Raw genomic sequence first — 21,744 nt, 5'->3', positions numbered from 1 at the left:
ATAAAACTTCAGTCATTAAAACCCCCAAGTGCTGCTTTTTCCTTCAACAACTAAACAACACTGATTTTAAAGCTTAAAAAACCCCCCAATCTTGAAAATCCTGGGTTTTGATTCTTTCATACTATTGTCTAGTAGGATAGTTCCCATACTGTGGTTTTTGTTTGTTTTTAAGACAAAAACACAGTATGGTCCTTGTTGCAATTGCCTTTTCTTTTGTGTCTCATTTTCTTCTCCCTCATGCCACTCATAATTTTTATTCCAATCTAATAAATCCAGAAGAGATTATTAACTTGTGTTCCATGCTGTGCCATAACTGAATTTAAATGCTGGTTTTCCTCACCAGGTGGGAATCAGTGGTCTAGTAAAAATGCCACTTTCTGGAAATGCAGATTTTTTTGCATCCTATTTCTCTTTTTTATGTGTCTTGGGCATAGCCTCAGATAGGTTGCAGTGCTTAATTCAGTGAAGCTTTATTAGCATAACAATGCATTTAACAATTGCAAGAATATAGGAAAAAAGGGATACAGGAAGGAAGGTACAGCTCACACAAATATTTGCTCCTGGTTTTCTGTGAATTGATCCTCTTGATGGTTTGTCGGTACTGCCTGTTTTGCATGTAACAGCAAATTACTATTACCCAAACTACTGTCTTTTCTCTCAGAAGCATGACTTTAATTTTTGCATGAATATTAGTTTGTCCTCTGTTGTTGAGAAAAATCACTTTCTTGCATTTGGATTTTGAATAGTGGTTAATTTTTCCCTGTTAAGCCAAGTCACAAGTTGCACCGCTCCAAGGTCCTATGCTCAGTTTTTATCTCAAAGATTTCTTGTGTTTCATAATTATAGCAGAAATGTTTGTCAGCCTGTTGTGTTGTTCTGTAACAGTTTGCTGTATTACTCTTTCTGATAAGTTATTCTTAGTGGTTAATATATGTTCATAAAAAAAGTGGTGACTCGGGTGTCTTAGTATCTTTTGGTATTGTACAGCAGGATTTGTGTTCTGCTTGTCAGGAAATGGTGGTCGTTAGACTAAAAAAAAAAATTTTTTTTTTCAATTTTGATTTAATAGATTTAGTGTTTTATAATGAAATGTTTGCTACTTTGGTTGAGATTGAGGTTGAAATTGGTTGAGCTGTCTATTCTTTTTGATGACTTAAATGAGTGAAATTATCTTATTAGTGCTCTGTGGCCATTTGTTTCTGGCGTCTCTACGTTCAGAATACAGAATCAGACTGCAGAAATGGAAGAAAAGGTTTTTGACTGGGTTTTCTTCCAGTCATTGATTATTAAAGCCATCTCTCAGACTGTATTCCTTTTAAGAAAAAAATGCGTTTAAGTATCTTGTCATCTCATTTCAATAGTATTTTTAGTGGGAGTGGAAATGGCATGTAGTGGTTTCTTTAAGACACACAGCCTCTTATTTTAAACATTTGTAGCTCATTGACTCTTTGGTGCTGGTATTGTATGATTCAGTAATGTATGATCTTTACATTATAGTAATTTCAGTTTATTCAGAATTTTTCAGGATTTATTCTGGAAATTTAATATGATCAAATTGTGACTTTGTAGATGATTTTTCTTCTTTTTTCTTCTCCCATGTGACGGTATCTGTGCTCTTAGTGACTGTAATAAGCACGTCTATGAGGCAATTTCAAGCCATATTGCACATACTTGTCACTAACCTGTTTTACAGATACAATCCAAAAGATTATTTTTCTCTTTCTTAGGACGGAGAGAAAAATGTTTTTTAATAGTGGAGTCTTCGTTCTTTTTTAAGCTGTTTTTTCTTCCTCTGCAGCTTCTGTCTTATTTTCTTCCTAAGTTCCCATCTCTTACTTTATGCGCTGTGCTTCCTTTGCCACAGAAGCAGCTCATAAAGAGAAGGAAAAGGACAAGAAGTATCTGTAACAGCAGTCCTTATGGCTTGCACAGAGATAGGGGAACTAGTTGCTGTTTGTTACCCTTTTTGGTCCAGGATTTATTTGTGATGGCATGATAGGTCCACTTCAACATAGTGTAATGAACTACTGCCTCCATGGTGGAGATGTGATAATTGGGAAGGTAGGTGCTGCTACTCAGTTGCAATTCTGAGTGAAATATGTTTGCTTTAATCACTTCCATTATCCCTTCTGAAGTTCATTTGGCTTTACTCCCCTTAGGAGCAGTAGAAAAACAGCAGGGTTTTCTTTAGCATTCATATAGTGGTGGTTATCCTCCTTTGTCTGATCCAGCTTTTGGAGGGAGATAAGGCTTTTTTTTCCAATAGATTTGGAGTTATTTGTTAACAATAGAGGAATGTGAAAGCTCAAGAATCCTGAGATCTTTTCAGATTCTGCATGTAGGGCACCTGATGTGTCAGATACTTCTGTCCTGTGGTTTTTATTTTCTCACTTTCTGAATTAGTCTAGTCCCTAGTTTTGGATCTCTGTAGTCCCCTGCTCTTTCTCCCCATCACTAGTTTACACTACTTTTGGCGTCCTGTTTTAGTGGGTTTTTTTCTTGTTATAGTTTAAGTCTGCTCATTATTTTGCATGCTATCAAGGGAACTTTCTCCTCCTTTTTCTTTTCTATTCTGGCACCCATGGGGAAAATAAGTGAAAACACAGGAAAAAGGAACTCTGTTCTTAGTTCTTGTCCGTATCAACAGAGAAGTTACAAGCAGTTTTGGGAGCAGTCTTATTCATACTTTCCAAAACAGGGGTGGAATTGTGCGGGAATTTAAGAGTACATCTTCAACAAGTAGTCTTTGCTGAAAATTCAAGTTGAGAGGTTTTTTTTGCAAGTCTTTAGAAGAGGGATTTGAGCATTTTCATAGGACAGTGAAATGCACATACCTGGTTGATATTGCTGCCGAGTTTGCAGTTGTAGCCTCAAATTGTGGATGTCATATTCTCAAATTCAGTATGGCCAAGGAAGATGCTCCTCTGTCCACTTCTGTTTCCCAGTCTTGCTCAGAGAAACATACTCTGTTTCCTGCCTTTTTTTTTTTTTTTTTTTTTTTTTTAATTAGATATTCAGCTCAAAGTAAACATGAGGAAGGGAGGAAAGTTTCAGGTTAAGCATCTGAATTTTGCTAGAGCTGGGCAGGCGAAAGTGTAAGTCCATTCAAGGGAAGTTTCTGGGCCATCCTCTCTGTGGGTACTCTAGAAAATGGCAGGTCTGTTAGCTGTCAGTGTTTAACGAACTTTTCTTTGGGGATTAGAATGAATACATGAAAAAAGACAAATTGCCCTGAGTTCTAGGACATTGGGATGTGACAGTTCTGACAATCTCAGACTTCAGGTAATCTGTACTAGGTGGTTGACTGCTTAAGTGAGCTTCCTGCTCCGCTCCCAAAGGTACACATCACAACCATGTGTAATGGCTGAAGTGAAGAATTTAGTATAACACTCTTGCAGACACCTTTGGATCAGAACATCTTAAGACTTAAAACTAGAGACTTTGAAATTACCTCAACAAACTCATTTAAGCAATAATCCTTTCTTACAATGCAAAGGAACTTATCCTAATTATGGTAAATTATATAAGACGTGTAATCAGAGATGATTTCCATAACTTAGGAAGACTCCTATGCTCTTTTTAAATTTTTTCAGGCCACTTCCTGAAGTCTGTTTCTTAATGTAGAAATAGTTGAGATGTTGAACGCCAGAATAGCTCTTACGAAGTCCAGAGTGCAGATAATAGAGATTTCTACTGCTTATCTGCAAAGCTAGTAATGGGTGGGTGCCTTTCTCGCCCCTTAGAAATCAGTAATTTATGTAAAGCATAGACAGCGCTTATGACAATATGTTAATGTATTGCTAAATTTCTCCAAAATATGCTTCCTCTGGTGATCATTACATCAGGTCATACCAGTCTCTTCCTTTCACTGATACTAATTCATTGGATGTAATCTAGAGTTAAGTGATCTTTTGTGCAGATAAACAGTATGTTTTGTAAGTTCTATTAGTTTGATTTTTTAAGTTCAATTTATACATTGCTATACAGTGTGTGGTGTGTTGGTGTGGTGTGGTTTTTTTTGGTTGGGTTTGTGGTTTGTTTTTTTTTTTTTTTTAGATGCAACATAAAAGTAGCAGGTTTTACAAATTTGTGGTCAGTTTGGTTGTATTGCCTGCATTTGTCTTTCTAAAGATGATTTGTATTACCTTTAATATGAGTGGTAATTAAAAAGAGAATAATAAAACATCTGGAGATCATGATATTGCATGGTTTAAGCAACATGCTTCCAGAAAAAGGAAATCATATCCTTACTGCAGTACTAGAATTCTCTAATCGATAGAAATGGCGGATACATGAAAACCAATTAACATATTCTATGTGACTATCAAAACACCTCTTGATGATAAGATCTCTCAAAAGAGGTTCCTATCCAGTGGGTCAAAGGTAAAATATCAGCATGGATCACGGACTGTTTGGCTGCTGAAATTACTCTGTTCTCCTTATGTCATAACTGAAGAAAAAGATACAAAAGGAACAGCCAGCACATCCAGAACAGAAAGAAATAATTCTTAATAGAATATGTTGCTCATCCTTGGGACTCATTGCCACAGGAAATTGCCAGTGCTGGTAGAGTTAGAAAGTGTGCTAAATGCATCCCTCAGTATGTTGTAGACAGAGAAGGGTTTGGTATTGTGGTGTAAGATGTCAATGCAAAATGCCTTCCAAAACCACTAAACCGTATTTGTGTCACAGCCACTTAAATTTAAGAGTCTTGCAAAATTAAAAATGTAGAACAACCATGCTAGTAAGGGTTTTTCCATCTAAATTTTCTTGTTTGTCACTTAAAAGCTGTTTTAATTCCTTGTTACTTCTAGGCAAAACGGGTAAAAATCTAATTTTCTTCTCATTCAGTCTAACTGAGGATTTTTGGGGTGGGGGTGGAGGAAAGTAGCAAGGAGGAAGAATTTACAGCCAGAGGGAAAATTCCTTCTAACATGTGACTCAACTAGAAGAACAAAGGAATCATAGTTGCAAGTAATCTAGTATTTAGCCCAATTAAAATCTTTACTTCTTGTATTTTCCTCTTGCTTCAGTAAGATTGTCTTCGCATAGACTTATGCAGTATACAGGTAGTCTGAAAGGCAGTTGCGTGATTTTGCGCAGTGCTGCATGCTGAGACAACTGCATCAATGTTTCGGTCTAGCAATAAATGTTTTCTGCCTTCAAGCTGAAGCTTATTTAGCTTGGCTTATCTGGTGCTGCTGTAGCAACCATCAGTCTCCAGGCAACTGAGTCACATTGACCTCTTCGTTGAACTGAGTGTAGCACTACTTCAATTTAGCTGCCTGAGACAATAGTAATGGTGTTGAATGTGAAAAATGTGAAATTTTCTAGTCTGTATGCAATGGAAAGAATAAATAAAAATATTTAGATGAAATAGAATGTTTAGGTTTGACTTGACAAAGATTTCAAGTTAACATGTAGTATACTTTGTTACAAGCTGCAAAGTTCATTGCTGAGGCAGTGTCCTTATAGGCCTTGTATAAAACGTTGAGAATCTGACAAGCATTTTTACACAGCAGTAATTCTGCTGCTGTAGGTGTTTGTTTCATCACTTAAATAGCAAAGACTATTGGGGTTTATTTAGAAAGTTAAAATGTCAATGTTTGTGAATAGGTGGCTGATTATTATTACTATTTTTGAAATTATAGATGATCTTGAAAGCAGTTACTGTTCTCTCAGATCCATTATTTGCCGTATTTTGAGTGTCTGGCTTTCTTTGGAATACTCACGTGAAGAAAATAGATTACTGTATGGGTATACTGGGTTTGTTTCCTAATCAAGTCATTCTTTCTGCTAGTCAATATGAGAGTGAAATTGTGATTCCTGATGCATAGGTTAATGTTCTTAAGGAAAACAGATTCTTCGGTAAGATATTGCTTCTATTGTCTATGTAGAGCACATACAGGTTAAGTGCTATGAAGACAGAGGTAGATGGAAAGGATGGAGGAACAAACTTGAGGTAAAAGGGATTTGTGTCAAAATGATAGCTCTGTTTTTAGTTAGGTTTGTGGGGGAGGTGGAGGAAACCCAGGGTCTTATCTCTGTAAAGCCTTCTTTTTTAAACAAACCAAAACCAAAACCAAACAAGACCTCTTAATGAGGTAGCATTCTCGTAAGTTTTTGTACAATCCTCTTTTTTGTGTCTAGTTTATAAATAAATAGATTTTAATTGGTTAAAATTTTATATAATATCCAGCTTAGTTAACATAGAAGAGATGAGTAAACTGGTAGTACAGTTGAGGTTATAGCTTTTTCACGTTATTGGAAGATAGGCCTTCTACCCATGTGGTTTTTAATGACTTGATGTGCCCTTGTTGTACACTGGGCAGAGGTATAAATTAGTTTCTGTAGGTGTGCCATTAATTTTTCATTTTGCCTTTCAAATCCCACTGTGTTTCCCAGTTGCATTCATTCATGCTCTTCTTGGAAAATATTTGAGTGCTGCTGTTTGAAGGTTAGATGGTTGCATTTAATTGAAGGATTTATTTGTACATTTAATCAAAACAATTGATTCTCAAAAACAGTATGTGATTATTTGCTGCTTCATAAGCAAGAGTATTCATTACAGCTAGAAGTTCAAAGTATTTATTTTTGCTAGTAACATAAACAGCACTAATGATGTGAATAAGGTATCCATAGGATGATTTTACATGTCACGTATACAGTTTTCCTGACAGATTTTAATTGTAATAATTTGTACATTTGTAATTAATGTTCTTTTTGATTGAAAAGTTGCTTTCTTCTTCTAAGATATCACAAACCCTTTTTCATTTTAACTTTTCCAGACTCCTAATTAAGCTTTTCAGTTACTACTTTTATTTCAGCCAGTTAGTGAAAACATTTATTGTAAAATTGCACCTTGATTATCTGTTTTAAAAAAACCCCAAACTTTAAGGACTTCAAAGTGCTTGGATGGTAATGGTGGCAGTATGGGATGGGTTATCTTTTCAATCCCAGTATTGCTTTCGTAGAATGAATGAGTAAAAGACTACAGTGGATGTTTGGGGTTGATTCACATTGGTGATGTATGTACGATAGCAGGTGAGGTGGGGTTAGCTGTAAAAAGTACACTTTCCCCTTTCAGTCATCAATAGTGCTGTAGGCTGTTTTAGTCAATAAGTCAATATAGTTTGCTTGAAAATTAGTTATGTTCAACTTACAACTATGAAAGCCAAAATACAAATTAAAAAGATGTAAATGAAAGTATTGGTTTAGTTAAAATATGTAAATAGTGTTTATCATGCTGCATTTAAATATTATTTTGTGTTGTGCTAGTTGTTTTTGAAAAGTCATATGATGGTTTTCAGAAGAAATGTGGAAACAGTATTTTATTAAGGATATTCGGTGTTGTCCTCAATTCCATCTGTTTTTCTTGGCGTATAGGAAAATAAACAGGAATTTGGAATTTTTTTTCATTGGAAACAAGGTCTAGATAAGATTTCTAAGTAAATTCCATATTTGTGGTGAAAATATTCACGAGTTGTGTTGTAGCAAGTGATGCGTGAAAAGCTGTTGATGTGGCAGAACTTCCTCTTGGGCTTCCTAGAAATTTGGTTGTATTGCTGCAGTTAACTGTGGTCTGACCACCCTTCTGTGGGTGTGTATTGCCATCCCAGATGAACAGCTAACAGAATTCAGAGAAGGCAAGTGATGATGTGTAGCAGTGGTTCCCCCACATCTCCTAAATGAAGTTAAAGATGGTACCAGAAGTACTGAAAGAATAAAAGGAAGCAATAGCACATTCTTCCCATTGCATTGAATACCCAAGAAAAGCCAACTGTTATATGCTCCCCATAGCGTAACTGGCCTTAAAAATTCTAGGGATGAAAATCACTTTTCTTCACTTGTCCAAGTTAAGCTAGGAAACATAAGGCCAGGTTGCTTTTGCTGCTATCACTTGATAGGCAGCTCTTTTCACTTCTCAAGAAAAGCAATTTTTAATATATATAAAAATATATTATCATTATCTACATAGCATTAATATGTTTGAATATCTAAGCTCATTTAATTGCAGTGCAGGTTTTAATTTTGACGTTGTTTTCAATAGTACATTGTTCAGATAAATGTTGCTTGCCATTGACCAAAATACATCAGTCTAAGATGACTTCTAGATGAAGTAAGCTGATGTTAATATTTGGTCTAGTGCTTGGAGTTCCTTCCATATTTCATGAAGATAGACAATTGCATGGAAAGCATTAGTAACATCTTCTCAGAAGTGTAGCAGAATAGCTCGCAGAAAATTTAGCTTTAAACTTCATCTGCATCAAATTTTTTTTATACTGTTTTCAGTAGTAGTTGGCCATAAGAAGTAGTTGTTGGTGATGTCTAGTGCTCTTGATTTCTTCACTTCGTGTTAATAGGAACAAGGGGTAGTTCTGTGCTTTCTATCACAGCATCGTGCTGTGATGAAGAACCTAGTATGACTGGTAAATGGTATGACCCCAACCACATTAATCTGGTACTCATACTTCCAAGAGATATAGACAGTGCAGGAGCAATGATACGTTTTTACTTTAAACAAGAAATAAAAATAACCTTTGAAATTATTGTTGCCAAATAGATACTGGCTGAAGTAGGTAATTACAGGTGATCTGTCACTAATTGTAAAGCATCATCATAATATAATGCAAAGCTACAATATAGCAATGACTGAAGCAGAGGTGAAAAGGGATGTTGATTGGATATAAACTGATTAAGAAGCCGTCTTGGAATTGGTTGTTCCGGCCATCCTTGTTGTCCTATCATGAAAGGAGGAGAGTTCAGTAATGGTTTAACTACAATTAAATCCCTCCCCTTTCTTTATGGAAACTCAACTGTAGGCATTTCAGCATTAGCCTAAACAATGGTTTTGAATATGTTAAACCCCTAACAATTAGGGAGCAGTTTGGGGTATTGAATAATGTGGAATGATGCAATTGAACCTGACAGCTTCAACAGTCAGCCTACTCATGGGACCCGAAAGTTGTTCACACTCGGTTTCATCTCTCATCACACGCTGAGTATTAAAACCTTACTGGTGTGGAGCTGAGACAGAAATGAGGCCTGTTATCAGAAAATACTTCATAGCATAAAACTTGAAAGGAACAGGGGAATAGGCATGCTCGAAAGTTCTCAAATTTTTGAGACCTAATCTAATTGCGTACAGCTCAGTATTGTCTCATTTTTCTCCCCTTGGTTTTTTTTTTGCTTAAAGAACATGTAACCTTTGAAATGAAGAAACTATTTTCCCTGGAAATTTAAGTAAATGTCCGGTTATGAATGCAAATAGTTGTCAACTTGGGAAACTTTATAGTGCTACTGTTACAGTAAAATACCATTTTGGAGTGATGCAAACAAATATAAAACTGTTTTAAATATTTCAGAGGATATTTATAAATATGAGTTAAATTTAGTTAACTTGAAAATCTAGTTCTTTAATTAGAAGAATATACTTGCACTTTTTTCTTGCTGTAGAGGAAGTGTTTTTAAGCATCAATCAAATATCAATCATTTATTCTTACTGCACTCGGGCATTCCGTGAATTACAGTGTATCTTCCTTCTGTGCTGTTCTGCTGCTTATTGCTTTACTGATTTATTGAACATGCCATAAATGAAAGTAGTGTATTATATACCTCTAGATGGGCTTAAATCCTTCTGCTAAAATCTTTTCAGGAAAATTTGCTGCCTTTTCAAAATAAATACTTAGCAGTCTCTTTATTTTATTAGTTCATACATTTTGATCGTGTATTGTGTTGACTGTTTAAATAGAATCAGCTGAAGTAAAGAATACTACACCTTTAAAAGTTCTGCATTTTAGAATGTGTTTCAGTCCTGTGACCTTAATATGTATTGACAGGATGATTGCGCATTTTTAATAAATGCTTGCTACAGCTTGTTTCGACTGTGAGTGAAACATGAAGCTCCTATTTCACCTTTAAATAATGTAGCACTCCTCCACCTCCTCTACTTTCCTGTCAGATGAAGTCGTCACATACATAATAAAGCTTCACAAATCGTTTTTCTTGTCATTTTACATTGCCATTTAAAAAAAGTATTTTAAAAGTTTTTTTTATTTACCTCCAGCTTACTTGAACAATTTTACTAATATGACTTTTTCCTTTGAGAGTTGCATAGGATACATGATGGCACTAGAACTTTTGTAGTTCCAACTTGTTGTAGGACACCTTTACTATTATTTTAAAGTATAAACAGGGGTTAAGTTTAGGGTGAACCACCACTTGTGAAAAAACTCAAGTTCTTAGATATTGTTTAAATCATGCTAAGTCTTTTGATCTGTTATATCAACCCACTTAGCAAACATTGTTTAATTCCTTTGATGTCGTTTGTTTTGTGAGGTGATGGTTACTCAACAGACTTTAGCAACTCCTTTCAAGATACTTAGATACTTTTAGAAAGTTCTTAAAGCTATTTGGGCATGTTTCAGTCAAATAAACATGTATTCTCCTTGCTGATTACAGCTGCCCTGCAATCATAAATTAATATATAATTGCTATTGCACAGTTTTAAGCAGCCTTGCAGTGGATTACACAGGGCGAGAGTAAGTATAGCAGCTTCTGTGTAAAACGTGAGCAGTATGCTTACTAGTATTAAGAGAAATCTTTTATAGAAATATTCTAAAACTAAGCAGAAATAAGACCTGGTGTTTGTAGTTTAAAAAAAAGAACAAACTATATTAGAATTCATAACCTCAACCAATTTATTTAAATAAAGTATGTAAAATTTTTATTTTGCTAGTCTTGCCTCCTAGCTATGGAAGCAAATAATGGTTGACTTTTGTAATACTCCATTCTGTAAGGTTTCTTTAGTGAAAGAATTTGACAAAAAGCTACATTGTTTTTGACGTTTGTTTTGTTTTTGAGAGGAAAACAGCTGAAGGTTGCTAGTGAACAATAATAGTTGAGTTGGAATCACGCGATAGGTGTTTATTAAGGAAAATAGCAGGATCTGTGCAGTATTGCTGCCTTCATCAGTAAGTGTCACAGTACTAATATGTACTATATTTCTGGAAGCTGTTATACCTGGGTAGGTGGAAATGCCTGCATTATTTTTAAGACTTACAACTAATTCAGATTAATTCTACTAAAGACTTGCAATTCTTTAAAAAAAAAAAAAAAAAAAAAAAAAAAAAAAAGGTCATTTTTGAAGTGAAACTGTGGTTCCGTGTCTAGCAGTCTTGCACATACCTTTAAACTGAAAAGAAAAAAACCTAAAAAAAAAAAAAAAAAAAAAAAAAAAAAAAAAAAGGTCAGATTTGAAGTGAAACTGTGGTTCCGTGTCTAGCAGTCTTGCACATACCTTTAAACTGAAAAGTGAAAAAAACCTGATCGTTGTAAGTAATTACTTGTGGCTTTTTCTAACTTTGTGACAGTAGAAGAATGTAAGTATCAAGGCACAATTTCTCACCAGTATATAGTAAATAAAGCATCATTGAAAACAGTTGTGTGAATTCATAAAAGTCCATTCATCAAGTTTAATATGTTGGCTGAAAGCCAAAACTTAATGGTAGTGTGTGATTCTTTCCAGAGACATAGTTTATACTCTGTAATATTTTGCTGTAATAACCAGTATGTTTCCTCCGTCTCTTGTGGGCAGTTATACATGTCAAAATGTCCCACAAATTGAGTTCCTTACTGTTCACCTTCTTTTTTCGTTTTTCAAGAAAAGTTTCCTTTGTAAAGGTTTGTTTACATTTTCTTAAAAGATTCATTTTAAAACCAGCGATCACACAGGTTGTGTATCTTTAATCCCCCCCGTTGCAATCTTTTCTTTGTTTTGAAATAATTTTTTTATCAGGTAGGAAAATGCCTTTTTAATAAGCAGCCGTGCCTTTTTTTCTTTGATTGCCTGTCTCTGCAATTCAGCATTTGACACAAATCTTTTCTTCGAAAGGGAAAAAGCATAAGCAGCCAAGGAAGAAGGTATTTTTATTGCGTTGGATTATGCAAGATTTTGGCCAGCCTCCTTAGCTTCATCTGTTTAAGGGTTCATTTTCGCTTGTTTGGCACAAGTCCCAGCAGAGACCTTCAGAATTGTGGTTAGCAACATGAATGAACACAAACTTTGGGAGCTCTTCAATAAGTAGAGCTGGCCAACTGCCAAAAATACAGTTCCTTATATGGGGTCAGGGCAAAGCTGTGATTCCCCGAGCCCCCTATTGTATAGAAAACATACTTGTAATGGCTGTTTGCGTTCTTTAAAATAAAAACAAAACAAAACAAAAAAACACCAGGCTTCCAAGTCTATCAAAATAGGAAGTAACAAAATAGTGTGCAGGTTTTACTAATGACCGAGTCGGGCAAAGGAAATATGGCTCTGTGTAGTTAAACTATAGAGCTGAAAGTTGGACCTTTTGACCTCCACAGCCGGCTTGTGATGTAAGGAACCCAAGCATTTGTGAGACATCTGTTGTCTACCTGCCCTTATTTTGTAAATGGTTTAATAAGATTAAATAATTAGTAGGATAACCACATGGTCGCCATGCTACTAAGTCCTAGCATTGAGCGCATACTTCAGGATTGCAAGGAAGTCTACCTATCCTGCTACATGGTAGTTGTTTCAAAATGCAATTTAGGTATTTTTTAATGTTTGCTGTAGTAATTTTTCTATTAGAAGGTTTTTTTATTAACAGATCTTGCCAATGACAAGTAAAACACACTTTAAAACGATGTATTTTCAAAGTACTGCAATTCTGTTGCTCTACTCACAAATGGAAAAGAGTATTTTTCCTTTTAAATAAGTTCAGTTTCTAAAAAAAACCCCTTAGATTTAATAATTGTGCATTAGGAAGGCTTCTTTAAAATATATTTAGCATTTCTCCCCCTTTAAAGAAAAAAAAAAGATTAAAGTTTTAACTGGTTTCTTTCAGGCAAGCACCCTACCTGGATCATCTCTCAGTCTGCCTCCATCCCACATGTACGGCAATAGGCTGAATCCAAATTCAGCAATGGCAGCACTTATAGCTCAGTCTGAAAACAGCCAGGCAGGTAAGCTTCCCGCTGCTGGTGACAAATGTGCAACTTTAGAGACTTAAGTATCCTTAAAAAGATTATTACATTTTATTTTTGAACTCTGCTCAGCATTTGGTTATTAAATGTCCGTATAAAGTTGCTATGTGTTGGAAGTAAATTCTCAGTTGTCCTGCAGAACAGCGTGGGTTTTCTTCCCCTTTTTTTTTTTTTTTAGTGTCTGAAATGTAAATGTTTAAGCAGAGCCATCAGCAGGCAGGAATGCAACAATGTCTCCTGTGACTTCTGTGATTGATGTGTTCAGTGCGGAGCTCTTTGCAATGAGAGTAACACAGCTCTGGGTTTTGTCGTGAATAGTTTAAACCTTTATTTGCATAATTCATGGCATTGCATTACATACAACTTCGTGTGAAAGAGATCCCGTTAGAAAACTTCTACAGCATTTAATAATCTTGTGAATATTTACCGATTGGCATTTTGTACCGTTGCCCTCCTCTACAGTTTTAATGAGCCGCTGGCTTTGCCTTGTTTCATTCCCTCCGTAAGGATTTGTTGACATGTCGTAGTAGTCATGCCTGTTTGGGGGAAGGGAATGAGTTTAGCAGTTTACCAAGAATGGATCAGTCATGTCTTTGCCCTCCAAGAGGTCGGAGGTCGCTTGACTCAGAATAGGGGGAGGGCAACCTTGAAGGGGGCAGATAGGGTTATTTTATTGAGAGGCCATAGGGAAAATAACCCTTTTGAGTCCTTCCAAGCAAAACACTTTCGTATATTTAATGAGGCCTTTTTTGTTTGTTTTACTACCTTTTTAGCAAGGGACTTTCCTATGCTTCTGCTTATAAATAGGAATTAGTGAATTATACGCTTTCATAAAGTTTTCAGTAAATTTGCAGAATAATGCGTGCTTGTTAGATGGCAGCGGTAAGTTTAATACGTTACATATTTTACGAGTTGTTTTGGGATGCGAAGTGTTAAAAAAATACAGAGCATCAGGATTTGCTGTGATAAGCATACAGATTAGCTGTCCACAGCTGTGATTCATTACTTTCACCGTAGAAATTAAAAGTGGCTGAGGGGAGGGTACTGCAAATGCAAACCACGCTTCTGTGCTGTAAAACCGAAAGGAATGAAAGAAGTGAACATAATCCATGGCCTGGTACAGCCTCAGAAATGTGTAAGGACAACACCTTACATGCTACAGTTCAGCAATCTTAAACTATACGTATTCACTCTTCAGCAGTAACTACAGATAGAAGTTGAGATTTAAGGTATTTTTAAAATATCTACATCAGCTTTAAAACTCTTATCTAAGAGTCGATTTATCAGCTGTGAAATATTTACACTGCAGATCAAGATCTCGGAGATAATAGCCGCAGCCTTGTTGGCAGAGGAGGTTCACCCAGAGGAAGTCTCTCACCACGGTAAGCATTATTTACATTGGAGAGTGCAGGCAGAGGAAATGTTTTCAGATTTGGAAACTTCACTGTCTTTTTACTAGTAATACATAAGTGTTTTAAAAGTCTATATATGTGTATGTATACAAACACATGTATACATACATTTATTTTTATATAGATATGTCCATCTAAAAAAATCCCTAATACGTCCAGATAGCTAAAAATGTGCTGAAATTTACTTTTATATCAACTGAAATTAGGTTTACAAATGAAGGACTTTACTTAAGAAATGGAGAGTTGTTTTAGAGGGATTTCTCTATCATTTAATCCACATGTACTGTTTATCTCCTCAGATTTGTTACCATAATCATATTTTTAGTCATGTTTGCAAAAATTCCAAAATCCCATAGACTTAAAGGCTACAACAGTCACAGGAATAAGGTGGTCTGAGAAGTTAAATATCAGTAAAAATTTCAAAAAAATATTTTTTTCCCTTTCCCTCACCACTTCTAAATGTGGAACAATTCTCTGTGGAAAAAAAAAAAGTACTTTTTTTTGTTCTACTGCAATTCACCTCTACTACAGAAGTTTGACATAAGAATTCTGCTGGAATTGTATCACACTATTTTGTTTTAAAATACTTGCTGTTAAAATTTCAATATCGTGTTTTAAATACTTCAGTAATATTTTTCCGTGTATTTTAAGTGAATCTTTGTTTTTAAAGGGCTTTATTTTCCATACTGGATCCGATATGCATTAAATTTTATAGTGTTCTTACTGTATTTTTTTTACTTAGGGACTAACCATGGGGATTTTATCTTGAAAAGGATTTTAAAATAGCTAGAAAATGGTAGTTACACAGATACAGCATTGTAACAATGAATTTGATTGTTACAGCATGTGTTTATTATGGTAATTTATAATAAATATCTCCAAATTAGATAATTTATTGTACATGCCTGGTGTTGTTGATCTTGTATTATATTCCTTAATTAATCAAAAGACTTCTTGTCGAATGGGGTGAGAATATCCTTTATAGTACTTAGGTGTTATTACCTAGTCATGAACTGGCTTTTAAGCTTTCCAATACGTGTTGCTTCTAAAACAATAAATAGAGAATTTACAAATTAGTTTAGACTCTGTTATCAGTGTAAATACATACATTTACATTAGCATATAAATCTTTATATAAATAAGGAGCATGTCTGTATATATACAGACAAGTAGTTAAGAGAATTTTGCAAAGGCAAATGCTCAACAATTAGGAAATTCCAGAACTTTTGATTATATATTAACTAGTCCTCCATGCATATGTGTTGTGGTAGTTGCAAGCTTTAATGCCTTCATAGTTAATATGCGAAGGCCTGGTCTTTGTACGATTTGCAGTAGGCCATAGTTGTGTTCAGGTTGTCTTTAGGTAGAATATTTAGGAAGCTAAACTTGTTAAATATGATGCTTCTACGGAGTGTATGTGCAGGGTATATATAGTCGAGCACTTACAGCATGGTCAAATTTCAGCTGGTTTTGGTGGGGATGGCAAAGGAGAACTGTATGATACAAAGGCCACCTCAGTCCACAGTTGCAGAGCTTCCTTCAGCGTATGGAAGCTGTATCATTTCGCAAAGAGCAGATAGCTTTTGCTTGGCAGTAGAGTTGTTCAAAAACAAGCCAAAAAAAGGGGCGAGGGGGAGAAATCAGTGCTGTAGTTCCAAAACTGAAAGATGGAAAAACTTAGTCTGAAATACCTAGCATGGAAAAAATTTAGAAAACTTACCCATTCAATTAAGTTCAGTAGTCAGCAAATTTCACCCCTGGTTTGTGCAATAAGAAAGATCACATGCATGTCGATGTTTCTAAAATGTGTAGGTAACTTCCTACCTTCCTCAGTTAAGTAAGTAAGTAACTGATTACTTAAAATATGGTTTATAGTGAATATAAGGCTAACTTCAAAAATCTGCTATCTAAAAACTTTCCAACTCTGAATGTTACCTGCTTTATCTATTAAAATTATTTTTCTGCAAGTTCTGACTCTCTTCCCTTTGAAGCTTATAAGACTCATAAATAACACACTTCTCCGAAAGAACCATGTAATTTTCAAATAGTTGCTTAAAATAAAAACACTTGCAGAAACAATTGTTTGCTGTTGATGACGCAGCCAGTTGCAGCTCTTCAGAGAAGACATATGTGACTCATGAGCTGTATCGTCATTTCAAATTCATATTGTTATATCTTTGTCCCCCTATATAATCAGTGTTTGATGTTTAAGCTGTCGTATTTACAGTTTTAATATATATGAGAAATATAAATATACCTGGTATATGTGAGCGGTTTCCATTTTGCAAAGGAATTGCTGCTTTTCCCAAGGTAGCACTTAAACTTTTTTTACCCCGTACTTAACCTTAGATTTAAAAATGTGTTATGTAATACCTGCATTGAAATATGTATGTATGCCTATATTTAAATTCAGTATTGCTTACAATTAATAGTATAAGAGTATGAATAACTTACCCCAAACTTAGACAAAAAACAGTTGTGAAAGTAAGCAAAGTATGAAACATGAAACAAGGGATTCCCATCTCAGTGACAGCATCGGACCTGCGCACACAGCACATTTATAATCCTATCAGAAACTACGATTAAATACTATTTGGAATAAGGATTCAACCCTAGTATGCAGGAACCGTATCATGTCTAATGGATGAGGTAGGGGTTCAGCTAGAAGAGGATGGATTGACTAATGTTGCGATACGCAGAAATCTAGACTTTATTTTTTTTTCTCCTTCTGTACAGGCTTCCAGTGAAGGATTGCAGAGGTTATACAGTCATGTGTTGCTTTGTTTCTACCTTTGTGAAATTGATAGGAAACAGTCCTAAGCCCAACAAGAATTTTGTTGGTGATTTATAATTCAAATGTCGCAATCTGTTAGAGTAGCGTTATGCACCCTTCAAAAGCATGCATACAGAGAAAGAAGTTGCTGGGGGGTTGTGTGGTGGTTTTCTGTATTTGTTTTCTGGTTTTGGTGGTGTTTTTTGCTGTTGTTGTGTTTTGTTGTGGTTTTTTGTTTTTTTTTTTTTTTTTTTTTTAAAGTGCATTGTTTGTGTGGAGCGTAGTAAATCTGTTCAGAATGTTTCTGCATAAACCTTCCTTATCACTTCAGCACATCGTGTAAACAACTAGTTTTAAGGCTGTTTTTGCCATGTCTGTGCTGAACTGCTAAATGCTGTTGAGTTGTCATCTCTTGTCAAAAAACACTACCTTGGTTACCCATTTGTCAGAACTTTTTGTTTTAACAAGTGTTTTTTCTTTTTTTCATCCTGTATGCAAAAGAGGAATTATTTATAAATACTTACAGAGCTCTTAAGTCACCTACTTAAAACCTTTTCTCGTAAAAATCGCTTTGCTCTGGTGCCTACAAAGTGCTTGACAGTCATTAGGTAGCTAATGTGCTGTGACCACTGCTTATTACGCTAATCATAATTAACACACTGATTTCCTGAGCCCTATATGTTGTCCTGTATTGGGACTATGGTGGTCTCGTCGGTAAGTTTGCACTACATGTAGAACAGTACGGCTGTGATCCTGTGATGGCACCAATAGTTATTACTTACAGTAATAACTAATATATAAGAATCTGAATCTGATCTCACTGGAGTTGATTTAAAAAAAAAAACAAACAAACACCAAAACAAACAAAAACACCAGCCAACTTTTAGTGGGCTTTGGTGTTGGTCCTGTATGAGGAGTGGGGCCATGCATACATGAGGCCAGAATCCTGAGTCAGAAATACACTGAGCATCTGGTTTTGCTCACAGGTTAAATCTTGCCCCATCCAACGCAAAAGAAGCCTTCTCATAGGACCTGAGGGGCACCCAGCTTTCTTAGTGGCTGTGCTGAATATTTAAATTTCTCCTGAATGAGAAAAGATGTGTGACAAAGGGATTATTCTTTGAACTGTGTGTGATCATGAGTAAAAAAGGAAGTATATTAAGTGTGCACAGGACAGGCAGAGGATAACTTTAACTTTCATTGCGTCCCTTGTGAAATAATTTTCATGTAGTCCCTCAAAAATCTGGTTTTACATGATTCTTTTCAGAACAAGTTAGGCAGTGGAACTATATGTGGCCTTCTACGTGGAAGTACCATTACTGTGCTGATTTTAATACATTGGTTTTATTTTCCCAGTTTTCTCTGGGAAAGGTTTGAAGATTTTTTTTTTTTTTAAGATGGGTGCTCTATGTATCCATATACAATGGTTTCCTGCTGTAGAAGTATGTGTTCTATAATTTAATACAACGCTGTTTGTCAGTTAGGTATTACGTTAGTCTGCATGCAAGAAGAGGTTATGTGCTTTCTCAGTATAAATTCTCACCCTGTGAAATACTACATCTTTCTTTTATTAAAGCCTTGGCAGTGAGAACCAGGAGTTCTTAGTGATTTTGATGAATTAACTTAGTCTTAGAAGTGTAAGATATGTAGGTGCTAAGGGCTGATATAAGTAAGAGACTTCAACAGCCTTTTACTAATACATTTCCTTCCATCCTTTTCTTTAAATAATACATTGCAATATTTTCAACAGATCCCCTGTAAGCAGCTTGCAGATTCGCTATGATCAATCAGGGAACAGTTGTGGGGAAAATTTGCCCCCAGTAGCAGCCAGCATAGAACAGCTTCTGGAGAGGCAATGGAGTGAAGGACAGCAGTTTTTATTAGAGCAAGGCACCCCTAGTGACAGTAAGTACTCACATTCTGTTTATTACTGCTTTTGTTAACTGTGTTATTCAGAACTACCATTCAGTGCTTGTCCAAGAATTTTAAAAAAATCTTATTTTCTGCTGTGAATACAAATATAACCGTAGTGTATAATTGTAACGTAGTTCTTAATGCAGCACATGGCTTCAGTAGATTACAAAAGAGTTCTCTATAATTATCTACATTTTTATGGATGGGGAAATTGTGTCATGCAAGAGGAAGTGACTTGCAGATCCAGCTGGTCGGTTGCAGAGTTTGGAAACGAATTCTGGACTCTTAGATCCACTACTGTAAATAGTATAGCACAGTTCCCCAGTTTGCTTTATATTCTGTGATATAAATTGGCATAATAATTTTTTGTTATATTTTTCATTTTTTAATTCTAAACTATCTACTTCTGTTACTGTTTAAAAAAAAAAAAAGTACAAATGTTAGGCAGATGTCCTACTGGGCTTTCATATCTTTACTGTGTTCTGCGCCTCTCGTGAAATTCTCAAAGCAAGCAAATCATTATTTTCTCAAGTTGCGTTTAATAGAGTGGAATAGTCCAAGAATGAATACGTTAAAAGCGTAAGTGATGAGTAGATCACTTGGATCTCCATATTCAATAATATATCAGTATCAAAGACAATGATTGAATACATTACAAAATTTTTTTTTAATACCAGGTTAGGGTTTGTGTTATATTTTATTAAGCATATTATTCTTCTTGTTGGTAGTGTAAAGTGGTATCTAGTTGGTGTTTTTATGAATGGTATCCTGACAAAAATGCTAATTGTGAGGAAATTCATGCAGGGATAATCCTTTAAACATGATAGCTGGAGGACAGGTTTAGCTAAGTCTTATTGCATCTCATTTGGGCTCACTGAGGGTTCCTTTGTATGCTCTTGAAGAGGAGGGATAAAAGCTAAATCCTTGGGAAATGACCAGATGTGCCTATACCAGTAGACTTATGTCTGTAGTAGGCCCAGAGGTCATGTTAAACAAATACAATTTAGAATTAAAAAAAAAAAAAAATGGCTATCCCTGTGGCTTTACAGTCACACTCTAGTACTAGCTGGGAGATCCAAGTTCTGAAACCAAATCGGAGTTTGAGAAAAACGGTGCGTGGTAAAAATCAGGTTAGTACAGAAAATGATGCCCTTTTTCTGCAAAAAAGGGGGTGGCAACTGCAGTGCTCACACAGTGCTCCCTGCTGGGTGATTTGTAGATCGCCACTCAAAGCAAATGAGAGCTCCTGCTCACAACAAGGTGTGTCACGATAACTTCACGTCGGGTGACATTTTTTTCATTGTTTCTGTAAGTTTGTGATTCACTGTACAGGGCATTGATGCAGAAAAACTCCCTTTTCACAAACTTGCTTGTTTTTACATAAATGTTGTTGTTTGGCTGTATTGTTAGTTGAATGCATATTTATCAAGCTTCTTCTGTTTTGATAAAGTTTAAAATTTCTAATACTGCAGCTGAAACAGATTTTTCCCAACTATGCAGTTAAGCTGTGCTATTAAAATAATACTATTTTTATATTCTGGTTTGGGGATAAGTTATCATGTACTGTTGTTTGCTTAAAATGAATGTCAGCCCTAATGACGCGACTATCTGTATTTAAGCCAGGGTGTAGATATATTGCAAAATTACTATCACGTGCTACGTACTTTTTTCTGCACTTCAAATTACACAAAATTGATCCTAAACCTTTCCACTTAAATTTCTGTAATGTATCTCTCAGTAATAATTTTACTTAAAGTTTCACATATGACAATGCTAGTCTTGAATTGTAATACAGAAATTTAAAAAAATGATGTTACTCATTCGTTGAATGTGGTTGTGAAAGATAACATATGCATTTTTACCTTAGTTTTAGGAATGCTTAAATCATTACACCAACTTCAGGTTGAAAATAGGCGGTTAGAAGAACAGATAAAGAATCTGACCGCTAAGAAGGAGCGGCTCCAGCTACTCAATGCACAGCTTTCGGTGCCCTTTCCGACAATAACTTCAAATCCTAGCCCTTCTCATCAAGTACATGCCTTTCCAGTACAAGCAGGTAAGTGGAGGACAGTATTAAAGTGTCAAAGTAATTCGAACATGTATTTATATGAAATACCTATTTCATCCGTGTATACCATTGATGGGAGATGCATATATGTGTAGGATGAATACAGACTAAATATTTGTTGGTGTGTTTATATGTTTAAAAGTCAATTGGAAGATTTCTATGAACCATTACTACTTGTTTCAGTGCATTTTCTTTTTTTTTACTTTAGTCTGGAGCACATCTGTTTGAATCTATTGATTCACCAATTATTTAGTTAATATTTTACTATTCAGCAATAATCTTAAGGTTGACTTTACATTTTCTATGTTTACCTTTGACATTATTTTGAAATAATTATTCTGAATCTTTTCACACGTTACAGAAATTTAACCACTGTGTGTTTTTTGAAATAATTACTTTAGCACCTAGCACTGATTCCTTGAACAGCAGTAAAAGCCCTCATCTGGGAAACAGTTTTTTACCGGACAATTCTCTTCCTGTATTAAATCAGGTAATTTTTATTTGTTTCTTCTAAACTTAAACTTGTTACAAGTTAACTCATCATAGTCCTTGCATTGTGCCGTTAGGTG

The 21,744-nt window shown here is 35.3% G+C and overlaps 1 protein-coding gene across 2 annotated transcripts in view; it reads left to right on the top strand.

Moving 5' to 3' along the window:
* The window catches only part of MLLT10 (myeloid/lymphoid or mixed-lineage leukemia; translocated to, 10), a 130,496-nt gene that overhangs the window by 98,055 nt on the left and 10,697 nt on the right, over nt 1-21,744 (top strand). For both annotated transcript variants that reach the window (XM_009275227.2, XM_009275226.2), the window contains exons 12-16: nt 12,870-12,987; nt 14,318-14,390; nt 18,944-19,098; nt 20,975-21,163; nt 21,577-21,665. In XM_009275227.2, the coding sequence (XP_009273502.1) occupies nt 12,870-12,987; nt 14,318-14,390; nt 18,944-19,098; nt 20,975-21,163; nt 21,577-21,665 (624 nt within the window). The remainder of the gene's footprint in view (nt 1-12,869; nt 12,988-14,317; nt 14,391-18,943; nt 19,099-20,974; nt 21,164-21,576; nt 21,666-21,744) is intronic.

This window comes from Aptenodytes forsteri, unplaced genomic scaffold (genome assembly GCF_000699145.1).
Source record: "Aptenodytes forsteri isolate BGI_AS27 unplaced genomic scaffold, ASM69914v1 Scaffold336, whole genome shotgun sequence".
NCBI classification, from domain to species: Eukaryota; Metazoa; Chordata; class Aves; order Sphenisciformes; family Spheniscidae; genus Aptenodytes; species Aptenodytes forsteri.
Note: the sequence above shows the minus strand (reverse complement) of the source record. Positions and strands in the feature narration are given on the sequence as shown.